Consider the following 14,390-nt stretch of genomic DNA (forward strand, 5'->3'; position numbering starts at 1 on the left):
GACCGTGTTTTCACGGGTGATGGTAAATCCCGCAGGTGTTACGAGAGTATGTGCTGCCCATTCAGCATAACAAAAGGCAGCAGGGAGGAGTTGCATTTTCCCACATTAGAACTTTAATAATCATACTATTTGATTTCACATGATGACCCCAATTTATTACAAATTGGAAGACAGGTTCATATAACCTCATGAACAACCCCCCCCAAGCAAATCCACCCTTTCTCCATAGATTTGTACTCCTTCAGGGGCAATGAATGATTTACACAGATCTGTTAACGTGACTGGATACTGGAGTACCATGAGCATTTAACTGGTCTAATTCTAAGGTATAGAAACAGAGGGACATCTGTACAATGATGGGGATTGTAATAATGGCACTTAATTGATTCTCACGGTAAAATTGTGTGGTGGCTTTTTTCTTTCTTCCTTCCTTCCCTGCAACTGTGAAAATATAAATCCTGCAAAAATATGTTTGGGAATCCTTTTGTTAACACCATCGACCAGCTTATTTGTTGAATGGTGAATCACATGATTGGAAAATTTTTAAATTAGCAGGTTTTGTCTCAATGCTCTTGATAATGAGTACTGGAAAACAGGATTTTCAAATTTCAGCAGTACACTTGTATATTTTTTTTTAAATACTCTATAACATCAAATTATTTAATAACGTATACAGAAGGGCTTGCAATGATGTTTTGCATTTCTAAAAAGTCAATAAAGGAGAGAGAGAAAAAAAAAACCAAAACACGTTTATAAGCTCCATCTTCAGTCATTAGATGCGCCTGTGATCCACAAATATACAAAAATCATTTTTCCCCACTTTTTCCATTTATTTATTACAATTAATTCAATCTTTTCCATCACGTTTTCATGTGTCATGTATTCCTCTGTTCCATTTAAAACAAGTCCAGTATGTGACTATTCTTTAGAACCTGAAGAGTCCTGAAGGTGGAGCAGGGGGAGGAGGGATGGGTGAATGGTTTGAAATTAAAGGACAGGTTTGTAGGAGGAAAACAGAGAGGGGTGATGATTCCCCCTCCCTTCCCAGGAGCCACATCCATGTGAGGAGATTTTTTTTTTCCCATACGCTATGTGAGATTATTATTTTTTTCTTCTTGCATTCATCGCTTTCTCTGCATCTCGTTGTTTTCCCTCTAATCGGCGTCATCTGCGTCTTCTCCTTGGTCACCATCCATTAGCAAAGCGGCGTACTTACTGGCTGAGCTGAACTTCTGCAACAAAATAAGAAAAATAATCAGTACTTTGACAGCACAGTGCAACTTTGCACAAATTTTGATGTGGCTGAGCTACAGGACTTACGGGGGTTGGGGTCTCTTCGTATTTCTTTGGCTCTGGGGGTGGTCTGGAGTCTCGGTCTCTTCTGTTGTCCTTTCTAAAGGTCAGAGTGAATGCTGACGTTAGGAAGTATCTGTACTAAAAAGCTAGTTGCGAAACCTTTAATGGCCACAGGTGAAAATAAATAAAGAGGAATCTGCTCGTTTTCGTCTTCTGAAGATTAACAGCCATTTCAGAAATTTCAGTTCTGATTCATGTAGTTCTGACATGAATTATTTCTTGTGCTACAATATGGGGATCATGATGATTTGGTGTAGCACAGATAAAGCATTCATGTGCACACCAGGAAACCCTGTCTTCCCAGTGACCCACAAAAAAAATAAAAATGAAAAAACAAACCACAAAGCACCATCAGTTGTGTAACCCGAGCACAGATGCCTGAAAAATATCCTCCCTGTCTCATTAAGAACTTTGCAGTTGCTAACCTGTCTGCCTCCTTCCTTCGGTCTCTGTTGGGCCCCTCTCCTCGCCCCCGCCCAGCTCCAGGCCCTGCAGGCCCCCCTCGTGCTCGTGGGGGCCCCCGGTCCCGACGCACACCATCAGCCTTGTTCTCATCTTAAAGAAGAAGCCAGACAGTTGAGTCAAGGGGGGCTTGGTGGACGGTGTACAGTAGACTACACTCTCAACGCACTGCAGCATAAACAGCTACTTTGGTTGGATTCAAAATGTGTTAGTCACTGATATAGGGCCAAATGAGAGGTGCACAACTGCCCCCACTACAAGAACGGGCCTCTGAGAAATCTGATGCCAGCTTGCAAAATGTGCCAAAAGGTTCCAAAACTGTAGAAAATAGTGAGAGCCACCTTGTGGCACCACAGCCATGAAGATATTATTGTTCTTGTAGTGTTTCGGCATGCACGTTCTGAGCAGGACCCGCTCCTAGCAAGACTCTTTGACAAATGCGTTCAGCACAATTTCTAGTAAGTGTGGAAAGCACAGATAAAAGCTGCACACCACATATGGTAAGTGAGCAAGTGAATCGATGAAACACTTTCTAAGGAAATCTGCTAAATGCATGAACAAAGCATTTGCACGACAACAAATGAAGTCCTGAACTATTCCACTTCCTTTTTCTGAGAATCTTGTGCTTTTCACAGTCTACAGAAACAAACAAACAAAACAAAAAGAAGTTCCCAGCTCTTTTTCCTGGACCACTCAAGAATTTGAAAAATCACTCTGTCATCACCTTTCAGGCGCCAATACTTACAAGATGTACTCTATAAGCACGTGCAAATGCTTCAGCTGTTTTTTTGTGCTTTTTTTGTTTCTCAGAGCACAGATGGGCAAATACAGCTGAAGCTGATTAAGTGCACCATACACTGATGATGTCGAGAAGAGCCAGACAAGTCAAAGGGGACAGGAAACTCAAAACACAACTCCTAATATCACCTCGTTGACTGGAAGACCTAACCAAACGCAAGTGTGTGACAAAGTTTACTTTTCCAGCATGGAATGAGATGGATTACTCACTGTATTCAATTAAGACATGCAATATACTGTTTCTGCTTCACTTCTTCAGTCAGATTGTGCTTTTCTAAGATTTCTTCATTAGGTAATCGATGGAGACACCCTGGTAACTTGTTTTCGGAGTGGGGGAAATCCCACTGTGTTTAGCACTTACCCTTTCCAGATCCTCTTTCATCTGCAGAACTTGAGGAGCTAAAAGGAAAGGAGGAACAGTCAAGGCAAAGTATATTAAGGCTGTAGGGAATTCAGAGCATCAATTACTCAATCTACTACAATCTACTCATTCATTCATTCAAGAGCAGAATTTAAACATTGCAGGCTTCATTCAGTGAGTGCTCACCTGAACTTGGGAGGAGCTGAACCGCCTGGGGAGACCGGGGAGGTCGGAGCTCGACCATCGCCCTCATTAGAGCCTGTGCTGACTGCACTTCTCTTGGCCCATGCATTCTCCTTGGGAGGAGGTGCAGGCATCACCTTCAATGGCTCTTTAGAAGAGCTGGTGGAGGGGGGCCGGGATGAGGACCCAGGGGAGGTGGAGCCACCTTCTACCCCGCTGAATACCTCATTCTCACCGGAGCGCTCGCTATCTCGACACCGTGACCCTAGTGGGAGAAGGCAGTGTTTCAGTCCCAAGTAGGACAAAGACGAAGGAGAGATCGAGAAGAAGAAAGGAAGCGAGTGAAGAAACATCCCACCTCTTCCAGAAGTGCTTCCTTGCTGTGAAGACTCACTTCCTGTGCGGGATCGCTCAGTATGAGATTCCTCGTTGCGCCAGCTCGGGTCCCTAAAAGCAAAAAGAAAATCTTTATTTTCTTTCCTTTAGACCTTTGGGTACATTATGCAAATCAAACCACTGATGTCTGAAACCCAAACCACTATTTTAAGCACTTTGTTTCAGTGTAGCTACTCAAACAAAGTGCTCACACCACATGAGGGGAAGGACAGTTGAAACACTGCAACACTAAAACTAAACAAAATTTAAGACATGTTTTAGCTGATTGTAAACTGCAAATGGGGTAACAGGGTTTAAGCAAAACAGGGTAAAACACGGAAAAGGCCAAGCAAACAAGTTTCTGAGTTTTTGCAGAGACTGTGGGGCATCTGAGACGGACTGTTTCGAGTGCAATGTGACGACCCGACCAATCGTAAAGCAAGAGCAAGAGTTCAGCCCTCACAGTTCTGCTCTATGCAAATGACATGATTAGCAGATTTTTGCAGTGGACAATCGTGAACACAAACCCTGCTGCAAACAGATATTAAAAATATCAGTTGCTGTTTTTACCTTCGAGGAGATTTTAAAAAGTATAACATGCAAATATTTGGAACTGCTACTATGTAAAAACTTGAGCAACTTGTTAGGCCTTAACTTACTGATTACACAGACAAACATCTGAAAATTCTGGATGTAAATGTCAAGCAGTCAAATCAAGACCAACGTGAAAGGCGAGTTGCAGCTATAACAGAACAGTGAACCAAAGAACATCTCAGAAATCTACCATGAACTCTTCAAGAATCACAAGATGAGGCTTTGAGTGTCCGTCAAGTTGTAGGCAGATCTTATAAACATACCATAAACATCCCAGAAATTAAACTGAGCTGCAAGAACTTATTCACGAGTGACGGAGAAGGGGGCGGGAGATCAACAGACGGATTGGTGCTGCGGCTGCAGTGATGCGGACGCTGTACCGGTCTGTTGTGGTGAAGAGAGAGCTGAGTGTAAAAGCGAAGCTCTCAATTTACCGGTCAATTTACGTCCCTACCCTCACCGATGGTCACGAACTGTGGGTAGTGACCGAAAGAACAAGATCGCAGACACAAGCGGAAGAAACGCGCTTCCTCTGAAGGGTGGCTGGCCTCTCCCTTAGAGATAGGGTAGAGCTGCTGCTCCTCCACATCGAAACGAGCCAGTTGAGGCGGTTCAGGCATCCGACAAGGATGCCTCCTGGGCGAGGTGTTCTGGGCATGTCACACCGGGAGGGGGCCCCGGGGCAGACCCAGGACACGCTGGAGAGACTATAACTCTCAGCTGGCCTGGGAACGCTTGGGTGTTCCCCCGGACAAGCTGTAGGAGGTTGCTGGGGAAAGGGAGGTCTGGGCTTCTCGATCCGGCCCCGGATTAGCGGAGGAAAATGGATGGATGGCTGCAAAAACAGAAGTGAAGGATTCTAATGCAACAACGACAACGGCTGTGGCTCTACTAATTGCCAGGATCGATGGTCTATGCCTGGCTCCTCCAAGGTACTGTACCCCAAAGTGCTCCCGGTGCATCTGCATGAATGTTAAGTTAAAGAAAGCACTTGTATGAATGTGTGTGAATGAGGCTTGGGGTAAAGCAGCAGAAAAGCACTTTGAGCATCAGTCCATTTAACAGAGACTCTGGCTGCAAAGGGCTTGTACAAGCTGTACAAGTCTCCACAGGATGCGTCAGCATTAAACACTTAATCATTAACATTTGAAAATAAAAAAGGCGCTCTCCCATTTCTGCATTAGATCTAATTTACTTGTGCTTGAGAAAAAAAAAAGGCAGAAAATTTAATGGTGTAATAAATGTACAATACTACTACATTCAAACATTACTCATCAGTCTCCCCGCTCACCTGTCCCTCATCTTTCTGTCCGGTCCCCTGCCTTTGTCCTCCTCCAGCTGTCTCTGCAGTCTCTCCTCCTCCTTCTTCAGCCTCTCCTCCACCTCCCTCTCCTTTGCTGCTGTGTCAACGGGTTTTGCTCCGCCAAAGATGGACGAGGCCCTGCTGCTTGAGCTTGAAGTGGCAGCAGGTGAAGTGCCACCACTGCCGGCGCTTTCCTCCTCTTTAGGTACACTACGAGGCTTCAGGTTCAACTTGGGTCTTTGCTGAGGAGCTAGGGTTGGAAAAGATGAAAGTACATACGTCACAAATGCACAACTTAACAAGATTTTTCCTGAAAATTAAGAATATTGACAAAGGATAGGATTTATACAATGAAATCTCACCCCTCTCTTCACGCCTGTCGTGCCGGTCTTCACGGTCCCCGTAACGATCCCGTTCTCCGTAACGATCTCGATCTCCGAAACGATCCCGGTCTCCGAAACGATCCCTGTCCCCATAGCGATCCCGGTCCCCGTAACGATCTCGATCTCCGTAACGATCCCGGTCCCCGTAGCGATCATTGCTACCCTGACTGTCATCATAATCACGGCGGAAACCACTACCAAAGTTACGACGACCTCCTCCACCACTACGAGAGTCGAAACCTACACAGACAGCAGACCAAAAAAGAAACGTGAAAACAGAACGCTGTAAACACTAAATACAACCACAAAAAATAAAGATTTATTTGGGATCAGAATGTTAAAGTAATCTGGATCTTGTGCCTAAGAAGCAGTTTCCAGAACTTATACAAACAAACCTCCATCATTGTTTCTGCGGTCCCTGTTGTCATAGCGATCCCGGTAACGACCTCCTTCATTACGATCACTGTCCCACCGCTGGCCATCTCTGTGACGATCAGACTCGTAACGGTCACGTGATCCTGCATTAGGTCGAAAGTAATGGGACGTGACACACTGAACAGCTGATTGGATGGTGTTACCACACAGGTATTTTATATAAACAATTCAAAATTAAAGACAAAGAAATAATAATAATAATAAAAAAAACAAAAAAACACCTGCTCCTCAGTTTGAAAGCTGAAAACCAGGGCTGTGACATAAAGCTAAGGCTAGGTTTCACAAAATAGTGCAAAAGAAGCCACTTAATGGACTTGCTGTAATTAATTAGTTCAGTCAATATACTCAAATTAAACTTTCATGCTTCAATTTGTGAAACTGAGATGGGGAAAAAAATAGTCTCAAAGCATTCTGTTTTTCTGTTTGTTTATTTAGGTATATTTTTGTCTTTAGAGGGAATCTTATGCTATCGTGATAAAGCTCCAGCAGAAGCATATTAGACTCACTGTCTCCGAAGGCATCATCTCTCCTGGGAGGTCCATCATCAGCATCCGCACTTGGTCGAGCTCTCCAGTCACTGTCTGTCTTGTCAGGACCCATGTCAGCCATTCGCCCACCTCGGTCTCGACCACCCATAGGTCCGCTGTCTCTTTCTGAGATGTGAAGAAGGAGAGGAGACGCTGTGTTAAATTATCGAACACTTCAACGAGGGCAATGGAGCGGCGCGTGACTGCAGAGGCAGAGATGATCAAAATGTCCAGGAATAAAAGTGTACCTTTATCATTTGACTGGTCTGCAATATCCACACGAATCCGGCGGTTGCCCAGGTTCTGTTGGCATGAGCAAAGAAGTAGTTTGTTACAACTATTATTTACTGATCCTTCCTGCACTTTGGTGAAAGTCTCAGACTGTTTAATTGTGTCTTTTCCAACTTCAGGTTCTCTTACTTCCTCGCTGAGGTTGAGAGCCCTGAGGAGGGATTCTACGTCGTCAAATTCAGCATAACCAAAGCCTTTCAGCCTCTCTGGGTTACTGGGCTCTCGAGGCAGACGCACTGCACTGATCTGGACACAGAGACAGTTAAAGTGAAACACATTGATTAATAACATAACGCTCTAATTACACTCATGACAACAGAAACACACTACCCAAGTTTTCAAAATGCAAAATAACAACAGAAAACAACAACAACAACAACAACAACAAAAACTTTGTGTCGTTGATGTGACACGTTGAGGAACAAGTGTGAAAACAAACAGAATAACAAAGTGGACCTCTGCATCCTGTTCTTTTTTAAAATGCAAATTCAATCTTGCTGTTGTGTGGATAGCCCCACGTAGATGTGGACTGAAACTTCAGAAATTAGCCACACGTGTAACTTTAAAGTGATGATCTGAGAACCTGAAATGTAACTGAAACTGCAAAACCAACACACACAGAACTGCTGGCATCCTAAATGTTATTTGCCTTGGCTGTTATATACAATTATGAGTGATGGCTGTGTGTATATCTTGCTAAACCTACTGCCAAGCCGCGGAAGAAGTCTTTGATTGAGTCCTCAGTGACATCATAGGGCAGGTTTCCCAGGAAGGCGGTGTATGGCGGGCTGCGGGGGAGCCTGGCCCGGTCAATATTGGGCTCGCGAGCTGAGCGAGGCGCTGTAGGCAGAATGGAGCGGTCGATGGGTGGTGCCCTGTACGTGTCCTCCTCCGTGTGCCAGGAAGTCGAGACTGCAGAGACATTGGAGGAATCTTCAAATAAAAGCTAATATTTGAGCTTCCTAAATTCATGAAATGCTTTCACTTAAATAAAAAAAAAAAGAAAAAAAAAAAGAAGCTACCTATACTAGGGTTACCTGTGAGAAAACAAGAGAGCTCATTGCATAGAGATCACCGTTTTACATAATGCAAACACTTAAGAAAAAAACAAACATTAGGTGCCATTGCCTGCTACAGTGCTTGCGCAAACTGGCCTGCGTTTGCATTCCCCTTAATGATCCAGACTCGACTACGCATCAGTTTGTCTCATCATCTCAGCTCCTCTCTTTCTAAACAAACGCCCCTCATATGGTGTACAGCAATCACATTAGTCACACAAACTGGAGTTTAAGGGTCACACACACTCAGGTATGGTGTAGATAGCCTAGTCTCAACATAGAAGCTGGAACAATTAACATACAAACAAACAGGGCATTGCCACTGACGCTGCATAAAAACCAAACTTTGACTTGGTAAATATGTTAATTAATACTTTCTTATAAATAAAATACATGCCTCATGTAACTACCCCCAGCTTGGATTAGTGTTATCACCCTCGTATTACAAGACATTTATATCTGCATATCATATCTATTCATATCTCACCCAGCTCATTTTCATTTAAACACTCTGCAGCACATTTCACATCCTGCCAAATGTTCGACTACATGTGTTACTAGAATCGCCAGTTTGACCACATTCTTCAATTTTCCCAACGAATCTAAAAGATCTTCTGAACAAGAGAGAGCGAGCACACCGATTTTACTACAGTAATTGCTTTCAGGGCATTTCCACTGAGACTGGCTTGTCATACATAATATCTCCTTTAAAACATGTGACTGAATCAACAGCTATGCAATTAAAAGGATATCTCTGCCTACTGATTGCATAGCTAACCTGACTTACACTGACCATTTTGTTACCACAAATCACTCCGGCAGGTTGCTTCTTCAAATGCAAATAGCTCAGACAAACACTGCAGCCTTCAATTCAGAGGTTTTGAATTTGCAGTTAAGGGGAAAAGGTAGAGCTAAACAGTCGTTACCAAGAAACATAATGCAGACCGTTTTTTAGTTCACCTACTGTTGTGAAACGCTGCTAAGATATTCCGATCACTGTGTGCATTTCAGTGTGTGCTCACCATCTCCGTCCAGGTCATCAGTCTCATCCGCCCAGCTTGTGGACTTGGTCGGATAGCTGGGGGCGACGCTGCTGCCTCCACTGTCCTCCGCAAGAAAGTCAGTCAAAGTGAGGGTCTTCCCCTTCTTATTCTTCTTCTTAGCTGTAGGGAAGAACACAAGAGTAAGTCATGGTTACCTTGCCCATTGTGGACGTCTCTCTATGGAAGTAACTTACAAAGTAACATATGGAATACCTGCAGACTAAACTATCAGAAACTGCAGCATCTCAACAGTTTAAAAAAAACAAAACCTAATGTTTTTACCTTAAATGAGAGCTGCTGTTTAAATGGTGACACTATTTTTAAGGTTTAGTAGTGAGATGATGTACAACCAAGCAAGATAAGAGTGGGCCCCAGTAGGGCTGGGCCATATTATACCGTTCACGGTAATACCGGTATAATGTTAGGCAACGATAGGAAAATGAAATATCGCGATAGAATATGAGTAAAACGCGCATGCGCAGTGCCTTTGTTTTCATACGCACATGGCCGATTGTTGAGTGAAACAGATGAACCAGAATTGGTTTGTAAAAATGGTGCAACTTCCGTGATGTGGAACTGGTTTGGTGTTTGTCCGTCAGATACACAACAAAGCACATTTTTTTGCAGAACATGCAAGCGGCCGTCGTTATTGTCGTATTTGTCGGACTAAGATGCTCTTAAATCTGGGAGTAATCTGGGTCCTAAACTCTGTATGTTTCAGGTCAAACAACACTGCAGCATCACTGAGAGTTAAAAACTGTCTAAATTCTTTCATCTTTAATAAAACGATCAGCATTGCTGCTTAACCAGGTGTAACTATAAAGTTTAACTTCCAGGCATCCATGAAAACAAAATGTATTACATTTAACGGAGTTAGAAGTTAGCAGGAAGCTAGCGGAAGTTAGCTCGCTAGTTTCGCTAGTTACCTAAGCATGATATAGCATGTTCTGACTGAGAGATTTCTGAAAAAAATCAAACGTACAGCTCTGCTATCACTTCCAACATAAATGAAGACAGGAAACTAAACAGCAGTGACGTTTGTAGGGTTACTGAAATTGGGCTAGCTGGTATATAATGATGTGCTACGTGATCGCTAGCGACACAGCTATGTTAGCATAACATAAACAGTGAAGCTGGAGGACGAACACTAACACTTTTCCACTTATAAAAGTTAACGTGAAGGTTCTTCATGGTTAGAGACAAATGCAATCGCATGGCAGGATACTGTAAACGGACCAAACTTCAGTCAGGAGAACAACTGAGATAATCCATCCACAATACGAGGTTAGTCATTAATATACTGCAACAACATGGGAATACAGCAGCTGCCAGAGATTTCAACATTAATGAATCAATGGTACAGAAGTGGAGGAAGCAAGAAGAATGAGTTTAATAAAGTTTGATTTATCTGACTGCTTTGTTTCGCTTAATGTGCCTTATAATCCCGTGCACCTTATGGTCCGAAAAATGCGTACTGCACACTGCAGTTTAATGTTGCAAAGCACCTCTTTTTAACTTCAGTGGATATTATACATGGTTATGCTCAGGATATGTCAGCCCATTTCTACTGGAAATGCCTTTTGGTTAAACTTTCAGCAAGGAATTTGCATTTGCACTGTTACATTTTTATAAAGCTTTAATGTACATAAAAACCAGCTTCTTGTTTAAGTGAAAATAAATGGAAGGTTGTCTTTTTGCGCTAGTAATGTTGTGGAGTTGTATTTTGTCTCGCATCAATTATATCGTCGGTTATATCGTTATCGCAAATTTTCAAATATATATCATGATAAATATTTTTGGCCATATCGCCCTGCTCTAGGCCCCAGTGTGCGTGTGATAACAAATACTTCTTTTGCTACAAAAAACCAAAACTGCACACACACGAATGGGGAGTGGTCAGCCTGTCCAACCGTCACTGTGCAACAGACCAGAAAAGGCTGTTTAGCTCCAAGTCAGGTGAGAACCATAACGATTTCAAAACAACCTTACTGCAACACGTTTTTGAGGTTTGACTGACTGAATCATGCACAGACCACAGAATATTCTTGACAGTGTGTCCCAGTGCCAGCAGTTACCAGCCCCCAAGGGAGATGGGGAGGGGGGCTCGCACACAGTTCATGATGCAGGTTTTGACTTGGAAAAACAAAAACAAAAAATAGGGGGTGAGAAAGCTGGCTGGGAGCTTTATTGTGAAAATCCCAGCTGTCAGGACATTCTTTTGCACACATTATTTCAAAACCCACAAAAACGCAGAGACCAACAAAGACTGTTTACAGCTCTGGTCCAGAATATTACACTAAGTTGTTGTTTACGGCCGTCAGGTTTGATCGAAATGGCTATAACCGCTTGTACTTTGCAAAACCAGCAAGCAAAAATATTGGCTGTGGTAGCCTGCTCAGCGATCCTCACTTATGTGACATTGGTGAGCTAAGAGCTGCGTAACATTAAGTTTCAGCGGAGCTGTCTTCTTCTTAAACTACAACCCCGCGGTCAAACTGTTAGGGTAACTATACGGGTCTTTAGCTTGCCGTATACACTGATCGCTTTTGTCTTGGCGGCTATGCGGGCTTAGTCAGCAAAGGACTGCTGACGGGGGAAGTATCCCTGCTTAGCTGGCTAGGTTTTACGGCCTAGCTCGCGTCGCAGCGCCACGATCCAAGTGCGCCATCAATCGCGCAGGACTTGGCCGGCTGGGGAAAAAAAGATAGCTTAAAGTTGAGAAGGAGCTAGGGAAGTGTTTAGAATGCGGCCAAAACAGGCTCAGCTGCCCCATTTCATCAAACACCGACACCAGGCAGCCACGCTTGCACACGTGGGGAGACTCCTCGGGCAGCCCGGACTCCTCGGCCCGACCCCTCCTCCACACATCGCGCTTGCGCCCGGCGCTTATCTTGCTCTGAGCGCCACGGCGAAACCCGCTACGGTCATACAATGTGCCAGCTCTGCACGCAGTTCCGAACATTTCACAGCCTGTCAACCACGTCCACTGCGCACAACAACGCTTAAAGTCAAAAGCGGACTTCAGCAGCCGCAGTAACCGTGCCCAGAGGTAAATGCTACAAGTTCTCGGGAGGTTACAACGTTCACATTTATGCTAGTCGTTGCTCCGTTCATTCGCCTATGTCTGGCAGTATCGTCTTTACCGAGCCCAAAACAACCGGGAACCCCTTTTATACACACGAGACAACGACGCGGAGCGATAAAGCGAAGAAAAAACAACCATCAAACTTCACGTGTTAAGTTGAATTGAAGTAAAATCCTCTTAAATTCTCCCCCGAACCAACCCGGATCGCTCACCCACATAAACCTCACCTGACGCCGCCATGTTGGAGAGCGAGTTCGTAGTAGTTCCCGGATGAAGGCGTCAGAGGTTTATTATCGGGAGCGCGCATCGTCGTCCACGAGAGCCTTGCCTCCTCCCTTGTTTACTTGCTGACCCACATCTGCTGCACCGCTGCTCCGTGCTCTGCTCAATATTTGTCGTATTTGTCACCGAACTGGCTGCAGCTTTCCCAGCTGTGTATTTATTTTAATCTTATAGCAATTTCAATCCACCTTTTCTGATTTTTTTTGCTTAAAATTCTAATGAATTAGTGGTAATAAGCCATTAAGTACTGACCCGTGTCCCAGAGATTATAGAACTTTACTGAGTTTTCGTTTTTTACCCTAAAAGATAATAATAAAAACCGTCCAAGTAGCATTTTTTTGGTTAAAGTGGTTAACTTTATATCAGCTCTTCATGATGGCTTGCATCTTATGTACAGGTTTGAATAACTGCCAGCTATCAGTTTATTATGCTGGTTTTATGATTATATCATCCAAGGTTATAGCCACTCCTTGGTAGGGATGGGTATCGTTTAGATTTTATTCGATACCAGTACCAAACCGGTACTTTTGAAACGGTGCTGGTGCTTAAACGGTGCTCAAACCTGTCCTTAAAGAATGGAGAACACAAAATTGGTCCAAAAACCTCTCATGTTCAGCTGTTTTTTTTTGTAAAAAGATAACAATGTTAGCCTTTTCTGCAGCTATAGGGCATACATGGTATCACTCTTGGCTGGAAGCAGTGCTTAAACAATGGAAAAAACACAAATTTTGTCCAAAAACCTCTCATGTTTAACTGTTTTCCACTTTTTCTTTGGTCATTTTAGCCTTTTTGGCCAGGGTGAAGGGAGTATCTGCCATCAAACAAGAAGACAGCCGCATGTAACTACAACGGTGTTTGCTAGTTCACCTTACATGCATTAATGCAGACCTTCCCAAAGTAGGAGATGAAGCATCGTTGAATATGTTTCCAAACCAACTTCATTCTAAGCCAAAGACTAGAAAATATGGTGAAGCATATCTTCCCTTTGGATTCACCTGCACAAGTGCCGAGGTAGGTCTCCCCTGCAGAATTGGTCTTTCCTATGTCGGGAGCAGCGCTGGGCTGTTCAAATCACAGACAAACAGGATCCCACATTCTTGATTTTTAGTTCACAAACACTTGTTGTAATAAATAACTACTCCTGACATTTTGGAGATGTTAGCTCTTTATACAGTAAAGTTACAGTGGGATATGTCTGTGAAGGTTCTCAGTCATCCAGGTCATCGTAGTCAAAGGAGCTTGCAAAGAAAAGCGTCTGGACTTCTTTAAGTTGCTTGAAGACGTTTCACCTCTCATCCGAGAAGCTTCTTCAGTTCTAAGGTCAAATGGTGGGGAGTCCCAGATATAAACCTAGTGGGAGTGACCCCCCACAGAGGGACAAAAGGACCCCCTGATGATCCTCTAATCGCCTGAGCCAAGGTGTGAAACTGGGTGTGGGTCCCAATCAGCCAGAGTTTCGGGTGTGTTCATTGTGAAACCTGGCCCCACCTTTTCATGCGAATTCCTGAGGTCAGATGGCCCAGGATGTGAGTGGGCATTAAGGCGTCTGGGAAGGGATCTCAAAACTGGATTATAGATGGCAGAGAGTTGGTGTCGTAAACCCCCGCCTCTGTTCAAAGATGGTCGCTCACAGTGGACATAGATGGCTTCTTTCACTCCTATTTCAAACCATCTGTCCTCTCTGTCCAAAATGTGAACATTGGCATCCTCGAAAGAGTGTCCTTTGTCCTTAAGATGCAGATGGACTGCTGAGTCTTGTCCTGTGGAGGTGGCTCTTCTGTGTTGTGCCATGCGCTTGTGAAGTGGCTGTTTGGTCTCTCCAATGTAGAGGTCTGGGCATTCCTCGTTGCACTG

The 14,390-nt window shown here is 43.9% G+C and overlaps 1 protein-coding gene across 4 annotated transcripts; it reads right to left on the minus strand.

Moving 5' to 3' along the window:
* Positions 1–809: 809 nt before the first annotated feature.
* Positions 810–12,609, minus strand: eif4ba (eukaryotic translation initiation factor 4Ba). 4 transcript variants are annotated; one of them, XM_026168434.2, is made up of 15 exons: positions 12,482–12,609; positions 9,149–9,289; positions 7,775–7,980; positions 7,198–7,314; positions 7,026–7,080; positions 6,757–6,903; positions 6,211–6,333; positions 5,795–6,055; positions 5,421–5,682; positions 3,519–3,607; positions 3,164–3,425; positions 2,978–3,015; positions 1,782–1,911; positions 1,321–1,393; positions 810–1,232 (listed from the first exon to the last, which is right to left on the minus strand). In XM_026168434.2, the coding sequence occupies exons 1-15, from the start codon at positions 12,492–12,494 to the stop codon at positions 1,155–1,157; spliced, it is 1,995 nt and encodes a 664-aa protein (XP_026024219.1). In that variant the 5' UTR covers positions 12,495–12,609; the 3' UTR covers positions 810–1,154. The 4 variants fall into 4 exon arrangements, with proteins under 4 accessions (XP_026024219.1, XP_026024218.1, XP_080157497.1 ...); XM_026168433.2 differs by having other exon boundaries at positions 12,467–12,518; XM_080301371.1 differs by lacking the exon at positions 1,782–1,911.
* Positions 12,610–14,390: the final 1,781 nt, after the last annotated feature.

The sequence above is a fragment of the Astatotilapia calliptera genome, chromosome 5 (assembly GCF_964374335.1).
Source record: "Astatotilapia calliptera chromosome 5, fAstCal68.1, whole genome shotgun sequence".
Classification (NCBI taxonomy): domain Eukaryota; kingdom Metazoa; phylum Chordata; class Actinopteri; order Cichliformes; family Cichlidae; genus Astatotilapia; species Astatotilapia calliptera.

Excerpts from the sequence above, each read along its gene's own strand:
- eif4ba (XM_026168433.2), bottom strand. The coding sequence starts at position 12,494 with ATGGCGGCGTCAGGTGAGGTTTATGTGG. Across the intron at positions 9,290-12,466 it reads GTCAGGTGAGGTTTATGTGG|CTAAGAAGAAGAATAAGAAG; the intron begins GTGAGCGATCCG and ends TCTTCCCTACAG. Across the intron at positions 6,334-6,756 it reads AGATGATGCCTTCGGAGACA|GATCACGTGACCGTTACGAG; the intron begins GTGAGTCTAATA and ends GACCTAATGCAG.